Raw genomic sequence first — 16330 nt, 5'->3', positions numbered from 1 at the left:
GCTGACTTCTGCCAATCTCTCCATCTTTGAAGTTTATCAAGTTTATTAATTTTTATTCCTTAATACGTATGAGTGACTGGTGTATCAGGACTGAATAAAGACTTCTTGAATGAAGGAAGGGCTCTTATGAAATCTTGAGTAGAATAAAAGTTAGGAAAACTGAACAATCGTTGCCCATGAGTGGCTAGAACATTGCTTCGTACAACCAAGTGCTCAATAAGTGGTACTAGCTCAAGGCGACACAGAATGTACTGAATGACCACAGGTACAAAGTGCCGTTTCCACCAAGAAACACTTTGACCACAAAAGAAAACAATGACCCAGGTGTTCCTCTTTCATTTTAATGAGACCTTATGTATTTCTATGCTTATTAGGCTCAAGAAAACTGAATGCCCTGAAGGGCCACACCATATAAATTTTGAAGCCATATTTTCTTTAACCAACATAGGTTGTAGCCCTTTTTTATTCTAGGGACAGGGCTAAGTGGTGGTAATCCAAATGAGGAAAAATTAAAACGTGATTTTTGTCACTATAGAATTCCAGTTTTATAAACATTAAGTTTTGTAGTAAATAAATACAAACTATGAAAACATAAAGCGGGATGCTAATTAAGGGGGATGATGATAAAAGTAGTAGAAATTTAAGTTAGGAGGAGTCTCAAAGGCCTCTCTGACACATGAATGATCAGTGGTGTTTGTGAGAGGAGAGAAAGTACACACAAGACAAAGGAAACAACAGCAGTGAGGAACCTGAAGTGAAAAGGAACTTGGTCTATAGGAGGCAGTGAAAGGCTGATGTGACTGAATCTTTAGTGAGCAAGAAACACGACGGGACAAGATTTGGTTGGAAATACAGTAGGCCATCTCAGAAAATATATTTTGGCTATAATAATGATGTTTTACTTAATTCTAAGTATAAGGAAGAGTCTTGGCTTTATTGCAGATAACAATGTCATCGGATAATATCTTTGGTAACAACTGTATAGAATAATGCACTGCAAATATTTTTTAAAAATTCAGATTTAGGGAATTAAGTAGAAATATAAAATCCTATAGTCCTTTTCATAAAATTTCTTTTTTAAAAGATTGTATTTACTTATTTTCACAGAGGGGAAGGGAGAGGAAAAGAGACGGAGAGAAACATCAATGTGTGGTTGCCTCTCCCATGCCCCCTACTGGAGATGTGGGCCAAAACCCATGCGTGTACCCTGATTGGGAACTGAACCTGCGACCTTTTGGTTTGCAGGCCTGTGTTCAATCCTCTGAGCCACACCACCCACGGGAAAATCTCTAGTCCTTTAAACGGAAAAGTTTCCTGGTAGTCATGAACGGATCTTCTACGTTTTGCCATGACAAGAAAAGTCTTTCTGATTCTCTGAGATATTTACTGGGTGTTCTAAATTGTAAGAAAAAAACTAAATAGAATTAAATTCTAGGTTCTGTGTCCATAATGCCTAATATACTATATAGTTATTCTATAAATAGTTAATCAATTATTAATAAGCTTGCTAAAATTCCATTTTAGCTCTCATTCTTCAGTGTATTTGTTTTCCTTTTTATTATCTATTTATTAATGATTTTAGCAATCATATAGTTAAAAAATTAAAATCTAAAAAATAACTATAACTGGGGACGCTTATATGACAAGGAAAGAAAAATCTTAGCAGCAACTTCTAAAAGCTGCACTGAATGCTATGTTGAGTGGCAAACTCCAGAATAAAATGAAGAGGTGAGGCAGAGAAAGAGTGAAGTTTGGATGTTTTGGGATCAGTATCAAGCTTAGAGCAAAAAGCCTATTCACCTACACCAGCTGTGAAAGCCAAGATGAAAAACATATCATCTCGTAAACACATGAATGAATTAACTTATTCAACTCAGAACGAGTTATTTAACCAAGTCAGACAACAGGAAGTAACTTCAGCCAAGAAAAGACTAGATATTAATTATAACTGAGCCAGCAAACATCAATTAGAAAGCTTGGGAATAAAGCATAAAGACTACTAGCATTTATACAAATGTGTAGATTATAAAATTAAAAGTCAGAAAACATTTTGTACTATGAACACCACAGATGTACTGTGTGATACAGTTCCTGCTCTGATAAAAGCCTCTTTTGATTTCAAATGTTTTCCTCTAGCAAACATTTTTCAAAATTTCTCATGTATGTATATAATATACATAGTGTGTGGGTGATCCCTGAAGATAAATACAGAAACTCATCTGTGACTGGAAGTAGTAACTGTAGCTATAGTAATACCTGCAGTAACAGTTATCACTTAAAAATCATCTATCCTTGTTCTAGTATGATACTGAATATTTTCTAGGTTTCCACTTAATCAGAAGAATTCCACAAAGGCATATGCCCCAAGTACAGTGCTCAGGATACAGTAAGTATATTTACAAAACAGTCAAATTGACAAGTCAGGAAATAGATTAACCTTTTTATTAGTGTGAAATGAAAAGGCTGAAAATTTTTTTAGAATAGTTTTAGATTTACAGAAAGATCATGCAGACAGTACACAGATTTTCATATTACCTTCCCCCCTTGGACATATTTTATTTCTTAATATTTTGTATTAGTGTGGGTCAGTTCTAATAAATGAGCTAATATTAATGCATTATTATTAACTAAAGTCCACAGTTTATGTTAAAACTTACTATTTGTGTTGTTCTTTCTATGAGTTGTGACAGATGTGTAATGGCATGTATTTGTCATTACAGTGTCACATGTAGTTTTTCTGTCCCGAATGTCCCCTGTGGACCCCAACCAGTCCTTTCTAAAGACCCGACCACCACCATCTCTTACTATCTCTGTAGTTTTGTCTTCTCTGAAACATAGTATGGTTGGAATAATATAATGTGCAGACTTTTAAGATCGTCTTCTTTCATTTAGCAATATATATTCAATTGTTCTTCAAATCTTTTTATGGTTCGATAGCTTAGTTTTTTATAATTTATGAGTCATGCTCCATTGTATGAATATACCACCACATGTTTATCAGTTCACCTTTGAAGGATATCTTGACTGCTTTCAGGTTTTGGTGATTACGAATGAAACTGCTACAGAATATTCCCAAATCCTCCCTCTCATTCTTATAGCATTACTGTCATTCATTTTCTGTTCCATGTACTACGTTGTGCTCTATTAGATAATGTCAATACCTAATACATTGTTGCTATTATCATTTTGAACAAACCATTATCTGTTAAATAAATTAAGAATAAGAGAAAGAAAGATTATATATCTTCATTTATCCCTTTTCTTTTGCTTTTTCTTTCACTATGTGGATTCAAGTTTCTGACTTGTTTAAATTATTCTCCTTCTCTCTGAAGAATTTCTTTTAACAGATCTGCAAGGCATATCTACTGGTGACAAAGTTTCATAGCTTGTCTGAAAGTCTTTATTTTGTCTTCATTTTAACAGATACCTTCAATGGTATACATAATTCTAGGATTTGTTTTTTTCCCAATACTTTAAATACCTCACTCTACATTTTTGTTGTTTGCATGGTTTCTGACAGGAAGCCCAGTAAAATTCTTATTTTTGTTCCTTCAAAGGGAAGTTTCCTCTATCCTGTAAGGATTCTTTTCAGATTTTGTCTTTACTTTCAGTTTTCTGCAGTTTGCAAATGACATGTGTAAGGCAGATTTTTGGAGTCTATCTTGCTTGGTGTTCTCTAATTTTCCCGGATGTGTAATTTCTGTCCATCAGTGATTTTGGAAAATTCTGTCATTACTTCAAACATTTATTCTGTTCCCTTCTGTCTTCTCTTTATAGTGTTTCCATTACACATATAATGCACCTTTTGTAATTGTCTCACAGTTCTCGAATATTCTTTCTTTAAACTTCTTTTTACTCCACATTTCACTTATGGAGGTTTATATGGACATGTCATCAGGCTCACTGACACTCATCTTGGCTCTGTCCAGTCTACCAGTGAGACCATCAAAAGCACTCTTCATTTCTATTACAGTGCCTTTGATTTCTATATTATTTTGATTCTTTCTTAGAGTTTCTGTATCTCTGCCTACGTCGCCTATCTCTTCTTGTAAGTTATCTACTTTTTTCATTAACAAACTTAATATACTAATCATAATTTTTAAACATCTTTATCTTATAATTTCCAAATGTATCATATGTAAGCCATGCTCTGATGCTTGCATTGTATTTTCAGACTGTGTTTTTATTGACTTTTAGCACACTTTCTAATTTTTAATTGAAATCAGGGTATAATGTAGTTGGAGACAGACACTAAAATAATTAGTTCTTTTAGTGTGAGGTTTTATTTTAAACTTCCTAGGAGTAGGGTGGGCTTAATATTTACCAGAGCTGTAGGTGCTAGAAGCTTCGGTGTTCTCTAGGTTTCTTGTTAGAATGTTTACTTCATATTGTTTTTGGGTTTCCCTAAGAACTGCTTCTTAAGTAGAGTCTGTGCCTTGAAGCTCTCTCAGTCATAACCTGTCGTTTTTATATTGAAGTCCTGTTGCTGTGGTGTTAAGGTGTTGGGGAGGGTAAGCATTCTACACTCTCATGATTAAATCTTAGATTTTTATTAGATTGAAGTTCATGGGATATGATCTTCAGAAGCATTTTCTAGCCTCCCCCTCCCTTTTAAAAAATCTTCCTTTAGTGAGACAGAAAGGTTGGAGGGGGCTGGAATTGTCTGATTGCCCTTCCTTTCGATCAAATAAGGCTCTTATACACTACTTTCCCATAGACAGCAGACTTTGTTCATTTGCTTTTGGACATATTTCAAAACTTTTATTAATAACAGAACAGTCAGGATTAAGAAAATAACAAAATAATACAACTACCTACAAAAGATTTGCACTGAAATTAAGAATGGCAATTAACCTGCAAGTGAAAATGTACCTTCCTCTCCAGGAAAGATTGATGTAGACTCATAAAGGCCAAGTCATCATCTGGCAGAGCTACCAATTTTTCAAGGTCTAGAAAACGTCTTATGAGCCTCTAGAGAGGAAAAGCAGGTGACCTAAGTTGTAGAAAATAATCAGGGTGGCTTCAGACTTTCCACTGTAACCTTCAGAGCCAGAAAAAAAATAAAGCAATGTCTCAATGTTCTCAGAAAATATGACCCAAGAATATCCTGTGAAACTATTTGTGCTTAGAGTAAAAAGTTCATGGATGTTTTCAATTGTGCAAAGACTCAGGGATACAACACATATGTGATTTCACGGAAGGGGTATGAATGAAAATACACAAAAAAGAGAGTTGTATCAAAATTGTACATCCAAAAAATAAGGCAGATGTTGAAAAAAATGGATCATTAGTATTAAATACCTGTGCGTATATCTAAAGTTAAACTTCAGTAGCAACATAATTGTGTAATGGGACAAAGAATGATGTGACTCCAAGCCCTTATGTTATAATTTTGGTTCTTACACTTTGTAGGTGTATAATCTTGGTAAAATTAATAATATTGGATTTGCCAAAAAGTTTTTTGGGTTTTTTTTTCCCCATAAAATGGCTCTAGTTGCACTTAGTTGTCTTTACTTTCTTTAGAAACAATTTTGTTAGATTGTTTGGTGACAGCTGTCATATGAGTGTGCGTTAAAAAAAATCAAAATTGGTAAATTTTCATGTAACCATTTTAATATTGAAGATGGAAGAAATGGTGCAACATTTTCAGCATATTATACTTTATTTTTTCAAGAAAGATAAAAACACAACTGAAATGAAAAAAGAGATTTACGCAGTGTATGGAGAAGGTGCTGTGACTGACTGAACACGACAAAAGTGGTTTGTGAAGTTTGTGCTGGAGATTTCTCGCTGAAGGATGCTTCACGGTTGGGCAGACCAGTTGAAGTTGATAGTGATCAAATCAAGATATTAAACTGAGAGCGATCAACACTATAAGAGGTGGGAGATAGCCAACATACTCAAAATATACAAATCAATAAAGTTATTGGTGAAAATTAAAAATGTGTCTGTTATTATATGGAAAAAATCATACAGACTTTTTGGCCAACCCAACAGTAACTACTTCATAAGATTGTTGTGAAGATGAAGTGTGGGATTATATGTACGTTAAACTACAGGGGACATTAGAACCCCTTACATATTTTACTAAAGTAAATAAACTATACATTCAGATAAAATGAAAAACTGTTAGTCTCTACAAAGTAAAAAGATAACAAGATTAAAAAGTATGGAGAAATGCAAATGTAAATGAAGATGAATAAATTTGAAATATTTTAAATTGATTTGACTCTTTCACAATTATTAATCTTTCATTGGATAATTTTGAACTAATATTTTTGTGATGAAATATGACTCCTATGGATTCCTTCACTTAAAATTCAGTAAATTTTTCTCATATTAAATATAACTAGAATTAAATATTATAAATAAAATATATCATATTATCATATTTTAAATATTATGTACATGTATCTATATCATCTCTTTTTAATATATAGACATGCAGGAACACTTTGGGTGGTGAGCATTTTGGTAAGTATTTTTCCTTTCCTCAAAAACAATTGTAGCCCTGGCTGGTGTAGCTCAGTGGATTGAGCGCGGGCTTGGGAATCAAACAATCATGGTTCGATTCCCAGTCAGGGCACATGCCTGGGTTGCAGGGCAGTTCCAGGCAGGAGATCCATGAGAGGCAATCATGCATTGATACTTCTCTCCCTCTCTCTCCTTCTCTTCCCCTCTCTCTAAAAATGAATAAATAAATAAATAATTGTGCTCCTTGAATTTTTACAAAGGTAAACAAGTATAATTTCTACCAATATGATAAGTTTTTTTCAAAAATGCAACATGTCCTTGCTGGTGTGTCTCAGTTCATTGAAGCATCATCCTGTAAGTCGAAAGGTCACAGGGCAGGTTCCCTGTTGGGGCACATACCTAGATTGTAGGTTCTGTCCCTGGTCAGGAAACTTATGAGAGGCAACCAATTGATGTTTCTCTCTTGCATTGATGTTTTTCTTTCTTTCTCTCTACCTCCCTTCCCCTGTCTCTAAAATCAGTAAGCATGTCTTTAAATAAGGATTAAAAAAATAAAAAAAATAAAAAGTACAATATAAGCCCTGGCCAGGTTGTTTAGTTGGTTGGAGCATCATCCTATACAGCAAAAGGTTATGGATTTGATTCTTGGACAAGGCACATACATAGTTTGTGGGTTCAAGCCCCAATTGGTTCACATATGGGAGGCAACCCATCCACATCTCACTCTCATATCAATGCCTCTCTCTTTCTCTCTCTTTCCCTTTCTCCCTTTCTCTCTTTCTTTCTGAAATCAATAAATATATTCTCTGGTAAGGATTTAAAAAATGCAACATAAAAAAAGTTGATGTAAAAAGTAACAATTTAGAGTCCCAATTACATGATAAATTAAGCATTAATGTGCCTATAATAGTTATTTTAATTATTATTGCTTAATTATGGGTAATGTGAAAATGATGTGGGAAACAAAGTGTACCAATAAGCTATACTTAAAGGAGAAATATGATTCTACCATGACCTGTTGTTTATCAATTATTTGTTGATAGCTTATGTTTGATTTATTTGAAAGATAGCTAAGAATCTGAAACTTGATAAAAGAACCTTCAGCTTAGCCAAAATAGTTTTCAGAAAGTCCATGCACTAAAGTCAAGGACTTTTGGTGCTCATAATCACTCTCTGTTCTTTTACTAATTTTTCTGGGAACTGCTCTCCACTATTTTTCAGTCCATTGTGGACATTTAGCCTAAGGTCTAAGTCAGGCTATTAATTTATTCAGCAAAGATTTATCACATGCTTACTATGTGTCTATTAATTTTTTCAACAAAGATTTATCACATGCTTACTATGTGCTGAGGACTAAGAATACATCAATGACCCAAACAGACAAACCATATTTTTATGGAGATAATATTCTGGTAGAGGAAATAAACAGACTAAAGTTTTATACAATGATGTCATACAGTCACAAATGTCGTGAAGAAATCGGTCCGTCTTTATATGTGGTGGTCAGGAAAAGAGTAACTGAAGAGGTAGCATTCGATCTTCCTCACCTGAAAGAGGTGAAGATTCAGCCAAACAGACACTAAATTCTCCCAACTCCATTTTCTTTTTTGAGTGAGGAACACATGCTTTGATCAGAATCAATGACATAAAGGGGACTATTCTCCTGCATTTCTGTAAGGAAGAATTACCTTCTAGATTTTAAAGTGAACATGTGTTAGATATGGAGCAATTGCAGCCACCTCCTCTTTGTGGAAGCCCATTGAGGATGGCATCATCCAAAAGGAGGTTCTCTGGGAAGAGAGAAGAGGGTATTTTTTGTTACTAGGCAGCTCGCTTGGACATGGCTTACACGTTTTAATTTTGTTCAAACACAGATATGAAATTACTAGATATTTTTAATGAAAAAGGTGCAGCTTTAGTGTAAATATTTATATGACTTCTGGTGTTCGGAGAGTGAACAAAAGAGGTGTGAAAGAGCTAGGAGACACTGTAATATGCTATTTTTAGTAGTTCAGGTGAGGGAGAATGGTGGAATAAAATATAATTCAAGGTGAATTAACTTCTTTTGATAGATGAGTTGTAGAAAAAAATATTAGGGAAATGGAAAATATTTTTCAATAATTTTAAGGTTTGGGGCTAGAGCCAATTAGAGAAACGATACCAGTTAACAAAATGTGAAGAATGGAAATGCAAACTATGGGGTTGGGTCAAAGGCCATTATTTCAGGCATACTATGATTTTCCCATTTACATGTCCAAGTGAAGATGCAAAGTTCTAAGTAGTTAACTGCATATAAGAATCAGCAGCTCAGAGTTTACAGAGATGGAGAAATAAAGCTGGAACACATGTATGAGGTGGTGGTTTTGTGTTGTGGTTGAGAACTTGGGCTCTGATACCAGATGGCTTGAATTTTGATTTTGGCTGTGCCTCTTACTAGCTGAAGTCACTTAACCTCCCCAGACTTTAGTTTCCTCTCCTGAAAGTGCAGGTAACAAACAATGCCAGACACATAGTGAGCATTCAAATTGATAGTTATTATTAAAATTATTTTTAACTTTATTGTACTTTTTGCATTGAAAGAGAGGAGATTACCAAAGCAGAAAGGATAAACAAAGAAAAATTAAAAATTAGACTAAAACCTAAGGCACTCCAAAATTTAGAGTCTGGGTAGTGGGAGAGGAGACTGACAAAAACATTGAGAAAATTTATAGCCAATGAGGTAAGAGAAAGATCACACTGAATCCAAGATAGGCTGCTAGGACAACAATTAAGACAAAGCCAGAAAACTCTCCATGCATAGCCCAAACTTCAGTGAAATAAAGAATAAATAGGAACAGGTCAAAAGGAAATAGCCAAGGCATATCATTTATTTGGGATTTTTTTGAAAAGGCAGAAATAGAAATGAGGTAGTAAGAGGATGAAAATGTGGAGTCCAAGGACTATTATTTTTAAAGATGAAACAATATCAGAAGTGAAAATTGGAGGATTTGTATTTGAACCAAATCTTCAAATACATTTTTGTGCTCTCAAACATGCTATGAAACCATCATTTTTATTGACTGTCATTCAGCTCACTTATGTTATACAGAAACCCTGTGTGACCTTTTTCCAGTGCACATGTGTCTGTACATAGAATTGATGACCTGACTGAGACATACTGAGAGGTAAATCACTATAGACTTTGAGAAGAGGAAAGGGAGTATGATCCTAGACATCATTTAGGAAGTTTAAACTTCTTGCATGGTCATGGGAGGATAAACAAAATGATGCATACAAATCAAAGTGGATTTGATTGTGGAAAGTTAATAGAATATTTTTCTGATGACTTCTACCATCACTCTGATGACTTTCAGTAGGGACAAAAAGAATATAGATTTAAAAACAGAGGAAATGTTATAGTCATCTTAGAGCACAGGGAAGGGAATCGACCTGAGAAATGTACTAGATCTGCTGGCTGGGATTGAAACTTATCTTTAAGAATCTAAAGTGACAGCAGTCATCATTGCATAGGATTTCCTTAGTAGTATACAGGCTGCTCAGATGCAGGAGAAGAGAGAGTTAGAAATTGAGTTCAATGAAAGTTGGGGTGTTTTCCAGGTATGATGAAAGGAAACACAGAGCAGAAAGTGCTTGAAAAGAAGTAATATGGTAAAGGTCTATAAAATCCAAAGTTAAGGAGGGGTTTGAAGACAGGAGATTTAAAGAATTGCGAAAAAGTGATGGAGTATGTGAAATGAAAGTCTCATGAAATTTTAAATAATGATACCAATAACCCACTTGTAGGGTAGTCATATCTGTTGATGACAAACTAATGGGTATGACAATAACACTGGGTGGGTTGGAAGGTGGTAACGTTACATAAAAACCAGGGCAACTGCCAGGTCACCACGAGAAATGGGCCATGTGCACGGAGACTGGCACCATTGGAAATGACGACCAGGGTGTGAGCAGAGGGCATGAGACGGCCAGGAATAAAAGTCTCCAACAACAGAGCCAGGCTGTTGATGAGACGGAAATGGTTGTAGATAATTAAGCCACATATGATGAGTTTCAGGATGGAGAATGCTTTTGAAAGAATAAATAGAAGAAATAATTTGGAAGAGAAAATGGAGAGCAAGAAAAATTCCTCCATCTTTGACTTACATAAGGGAAGAAGAACGAACAGCCACTACATTAACAGACTACAGTAGAAAACCTTTGTCAGGAGACAGCCAGATCCTTATAAAGTAAAGGCAAGAAAGGTAATTTTTCCAAAAGAAATTAAGGACAAAGGAGAGAGCAGGCTTAAGGGATTCTGGAGGAAGAGGCTGGATAAGATAAGAGGTGGTAGACCATTCAGTATATATGGGTTTATGGTGATGCTGCAAGACCTGAGTTTTGGACTTCTGATGAGAAGATCCCTGAGGCAGCATGGGAATTCTTCACAGGCAGCTAGCTAATCATTTCAGGCAAAAGTTTTATTTCTTCCTGCGACTCTTAGAGATGTGGCCTTTTGGGGCTGGGAAGAAGTTCAGGCGGCAGTGACCTCTCCTCTTTGCTCACCTCTGCAATCATTAAGATAAGACCTTTTTGTTTAATATTAATTCTGTTTGAGCAAGCAGATGGTATTTCGTTAATTTGTAAAGAGTGGTAGCCAAAAAGATTTTTAAAATGTCTGGGGGCTTAAAGGGATAAAGCCACAAAGCCTCATTTACTAAATAATGCAACTAGTCTTAATAACTGATCCCTTGAGGGTGTCCAATAACCAAGTCCACTATTAAGAAAATTATCATGAAACTAGAAGATACCTACCAGGGATAAGAAAGGCTGGAACTGGTAACTAATCCTTCCTTACTCTTCAACAGAGATTAGGTCCTCTTGATGTTGTTACAAATTTGAGCTTCCACATATCAAAATAGATTTTGAAATATTGGAGAGGGTCCAAATAAGATCAAGAGAAATAATTTTTAAACTTTGTCCAATGTTATAAAGAAATATGAAAGGCTTACTTATTTGGAAGAAAACCCAGGAATAATCATTTATGCTTTCAATCTACAATAAGGTAAATAATTTGGTTATCAAGTTGTCGCAAAACAGCTGCATTAGTAGAGAGTGTCCTAAAGCCTATGGAAGACATCGTTGAAACACCCATAGTCCAAAGGAGACTGTGAGAATGTTATTTCTGGAAATGGAGTCTTACAGGTTCAGCCAGAACTCTCCAGAAAGCAGGGGACATGGCAGATCCACCTTTCTGACAATGTGCAGGGTAATAATAGAAGAACGAACAGGTCTTCCAGGTCTTCCAGCATCACCATAAACCCATATATACCAGATTAAATAATGCAGGGAGGGGGAGAGGTGCCCGTTGTTTTCATGGATGTTCTATTCACCTATTTTTATTCTAAAGCATCTGATGGAGTCTAAACCTAGTAACAGGTGAACAGCCTTAGTATGTAAGAAACTGACAAGTAGTGCTGCCTTTTTACCTTCACTAGTGGCCCTTAGATGGGCTCAGTAAGATCTGGAAACAACCTGATTTGGTTTTCTCTGTGTCATGTGTGACACTGGACAATTTTATACGAGTATCAGTTTACCCATTTGTGAATAGTGATTAATCAGTCTGTTTGAAAATGTGTTGAGAGAATTAACAATTATAAAATCATCTAACACATAGTGGCGGACATTGCTGCTAAACAGAGCCAGCAAAGGAACTCAGATACGTGTCCCTTTTCAGAAATGTTTCTGCAAGCAGCACCCCTAAATGACTCAGTGGGATGCCAGGGAGAAGTCCCCCAGATGGCTTCCTTCCTGTTTGAGAAGTCTTGGTAGACTTCATACTGTACCCAGCACCACTGTTACTGTTATAGATAAAATTGGTCCCGAGAAAATAACGCACACTGAGAACAAATCATTTGAAGGCAGGTATGGATGGTGGGGATGAAGCCTGAGAGTGCCCTGAACAGAAGGGCAAAGGAGCTTTGGGGAAGAAAAGGTGAGAGGGAAGCAGAAAGGAGAGTGAGTTTTCACTTGATCAGTTAGCCCAGGACCTAACCCGCTTTCAAAATTTAATAGAGTATTCACTTCTGGTCACAGAGGGGATACCTGATGCACAGACAACTAGATTTATGCACCGCATAGAGGAATGCAAAACCCACATTTCAGGCTTCTCTAGAACGTTTGCAGTGTGAATGAAAGTGAAGAGTTGATATTTAATTCAAATATATTTTATCTTCATACCTGTTATATAACAGTTTCACAAGTAATGTCATGTTCCAAGAACCTAAAATAAATCTCATTTTATAAAATAAAGGGTTTTTTAGTGTAATTTGATTACTTTGGCTCTGATAGATTAAAGAGAGGAAATAGAGACACACACCCCCCAAGCACTCAAATTGCATTTATTTCTGGACATAAGTTTTTGGAAATTATTAATGCAAAAAATTCATTGTTTCACTGCTCTCGAAGCATTCAAAGCAATATATAAGTATATATATATTACTTACCCAACATTAAACAGGGAAGGCTTTGCAATATTTACTGAATTTCAGTTAACATTAAGGGAAGAAAGCAATTTAAAACATGCATAGCTTAGGAAAAGTGTTTCTTATTAGAATATTTATGAAATATCCATGTATAGTATCACTACATACATTTTAACTTATTAGCCACTGAATTTATTATACATGAGATATGTTAAAACCAACTTTTTCATTAAAAAATTTTAAGGTGACATATCGACAATGTTAACTCTTTTAACATAATTTCAAGAGCTTTATAGATGAAATTTGGATTCTACTGCACAATTGGAGTGACTATAAAGTAGTTTGGGGTTTTCAAAGACTGAGAAGCATTTCTCAAGGTTAGCTTTTCCAAACAGAAAATTGAGTGTTACACATTCCACCCCCCACGACCAGAACTCACAGCCATTGGTCAGGGGCAAACCCCACTGGCTCTGTGTCTGCAGTCACTCTGTGCCATTTCAGCAAGTCAGAGCCAAAGGTAAGTTTTTATACTTGCTTTCTTCTTGGGTTAGAGACCTTTTTTCTACTATGACAACCTATAGAACTAATTCAACTTGCTTTAATATCTCATGGTGAACTTTGATTCAAAGGTTTGAGTTTAGTTTTTTCTATGTGTATATTTATGTTATTCTTGGAAAATCCAAAACTCTGAATTAGCTTAGGAATTAATAACATACAGCAAAATAGTTCATCTTAAGAGTCATGACAGGTGCCAGTAAAATAATAGTTTCCAATACATTTCTTAAGTGAAGTTCCCTGACAGAGCACATTCTTTGCAAGTATAGACAGGCACTATTGATTATTATTGACTGAAATATAATGCAAAAGAAGAAAATGAGATTTCAGATGTTTGAAAAATATACTGATCATACCAGAATTATGCATTTAGAATGTCTTTTTGAGCTATATATTTTAAAGTTTTATATAAGTATGTATTTTCAAGGTATCATGAAATGGAGTCAAGTGGACAACAATTCCAAAATTTCAACAATGATATAACATTAAATACTAATAAAATTGCTCAGAAAAAGGAACATAGTATTTTAACTAGACATGATATATGTTCTTCATATTTCTAATATTCTCAAAGACTACATTACTGCTGTCAGCTTCAGGGGATAAGACAAATGCAGATAAACCCTAATATGTATACATTTATAATCAAATATGGAGTACAAAGAGAAAAAAACAGCAAGTGCATTTTTTGGACAATGCAAGTTACTAGAAATATACAAGAAAAATATATTTATTTAGGTTAGGAGTGGCTACTTTAAATGCTTCTGACGAGAAAGTGGAACAGTGGCTTCTGGAAGATTTGCCAATCACACTGTGTTGTTAAGTAAGACTTTGTTAGTAATTGCATTAAACAGTTCCAAATCTGCAATCCGGCAAAGATTGCAGGATTTGCTCTTCAAAGGCAGGTAAAACAGAGGCTTCGTTTATCCAGTGTGAATAAAAAATGTATGTGAAGAAAGCATAGAAAGGGATAAAAAGGAGCCCCTTGTACTGCTTCTTATTCTCAGAGGAATTTCGTATCCTTCTGCCTAAACCTGCTTCATAAAGACTTCCTTTCAGTAACTGAAGGTCAGTGTGTCTGCCAGCACATTCAAGTTCATAAGCAATGTTTACCATGAATCCTCTTTTATATGTGTGCAAAGGCACACACACCACAGGTACTGTTTTTACATTAAACTCAAGAAGCATGTCCAAAATGCAAAACCTTCAAAATTAGACATCTTTGATAAACTTTTTTTTACAAATAACTTGCTTCCTCAATAAATAATCACTGGGTAACATTTCTGACAGGCCCAACTTAAATCTTTGAGAGTTTTTTGTTAGAAAGTACAATGTATTCAAAAGAGTATATATAGAACTACAATAATTAAAATGATAAGACCTTAATTAAATCCCCAAATGAATGGTTATCATGGAAAATAAAGATTGTGCTTATCGAAGAATTACAAAACCAACGATTTTTTTCGGTGCCATATGTGTACAAACCCTCCTCTAAAAAGTCTTGCCAAATAATGCCTGTCACACATGTATTCCTGTTGATTCTGGGTTTATACTTTAAATAGCTATTAAGAATTGAAATACAACACTGAAGACTAAAGACAAATAACTTTCTGTTTTCTCCATTTGGTTTTGAACAAGTTTTTTAAAATAATGCATGAAATGTGAATGCATGTGCATATTAAATAATCTATATTTTAACAATACCTAGAGGCAAGAAAGAAGTAAAAAGAAAAAAGTCTTTATTATTTTGTCTCTAAACACCCTAGGCTTAAATGCACAAGAAACTGTTATGAGTTCCTGTGTATGAACAACTCTGTCTTGGTTTTCTCATCAGTAAAACAGTGTGACAGCTACAGTGATCGTCATCTCCATCATCATCGTCATCATCATCTCCATCATCACCTTCATCCCTACACTCCACAGTTCATAAAACAATCTTAATGCCTAACACTGTAGAAGCTTTTGTGAATAAGTATATCACAATCTTTCTGCATCCCATTTTCCCCGTTTCTCCATAAAGTCAGAGCAACTTCACTGTAATTACCATATCTACTATGAAAACGTGGATAGGTTTGTGCATTACTCTGAACATCTGGTATCAATAGTCACCAGAAGCTATACAATTTCTTGTATTATGTTTATACATTATTCATGTAAAAAAAAAACTACCAGCTAGCATTCATCAGTGTTAACATTGATTTATCTATCATTCCTATTCAATGCCAACTATTCCTAAGTTATCATCAATTAAATATTTACACATTTCAATATTTTATGACTAGGAGAGTTTGCAAAATGAAAGCATTAGCAAGACTTGTTCTGGGGCTTGTCATCTTCGATGCTGCTGTACCTGCTCCAACCTTAGAGCCAATCAACTATGACTCAGAATCTCACGATGCCGCCTTGGAAGACCTGGATCATTTATACAGCTATGAAAACATGCCTATCGGTCACGCTGAGGTACTTTTAAAAGCCTTGTATGAGAAATTATTGGGGACTGTCTCTTCAAAATATTTTTACTGATTTATCCATTGAGATGCTCTGTCTTACTAATTTCATATGAACCTTTTCTCCAGAATGTTCGATCTGTTAGAGATGAACATTAAAACACTCTCATGCTTTCTTGCAGCTTGCTTTATTTCCTTTATGTCTTCTCACAAAATTGGGAGGAAAAAAAGTGTTTTTATCAAGTTAGAGAAAGTTAGAGGAAAAAGCGGTAGCCAGCAAGGAAAAGGGAAAATAATACATATGTAATGATAAAGAACTTTGGGAAGTTTATGGTAAAGGAAAAAATGTGAGGTTATAATAAATTAGGAAATAAAAAGAATTTAGGGGAAAAG

At 35.0% G+C, this 16330-nt stretch overlaps 1 protein-coding gene across 1 annotated transcript in view; it reads left to right on the top strand.

Moving 5' to 3' along the window:
* The first annotated feature begins 13383 nt into the window (after window positions 1-13383).
* The window catches only part of EPYC (epiphycan), a 41400-nt gene continuing 38453 nt past the window's right edge, over window positions 13384-16330 (top strand). Inside the window, exons 1-2 of the mRNA XM_037064653.1 lie at window positions 13384-13452; window positions 15773-15950. Coding sequence (XP_036920548.1) covers window positions 15786-15950 — 165 coding nt within the window. The 5' untranslated portion in view covers window positions 13384-13452; window positions 15773-15785. The remainder of the gene's footprint in view (window positions 13453-15772; window positions 15951-16330) is intronic.

Source organism: Sturnira hondurensis, unplaced genomic scaffold (genome assembly GCF_014824575.4).
Source record: "Sturnira hondurensis isolate 20B ecotype Veracruz unplaced genomic scaffold, ASM1482457v3 Scaffold0015509, whole genome shotgun sequence".
In the NCBI taxonomy this organism is placed as follows: domain Eukaryota; kingdom Metazoa; phylum Chordata; class Mammalia; order Chiroptera; family Phyllostomidae; genus Sturnira; species Sturnira hondurensis.
This window is presented reverse-complemented; position numbering and strand designations above follow the sequence as displayed.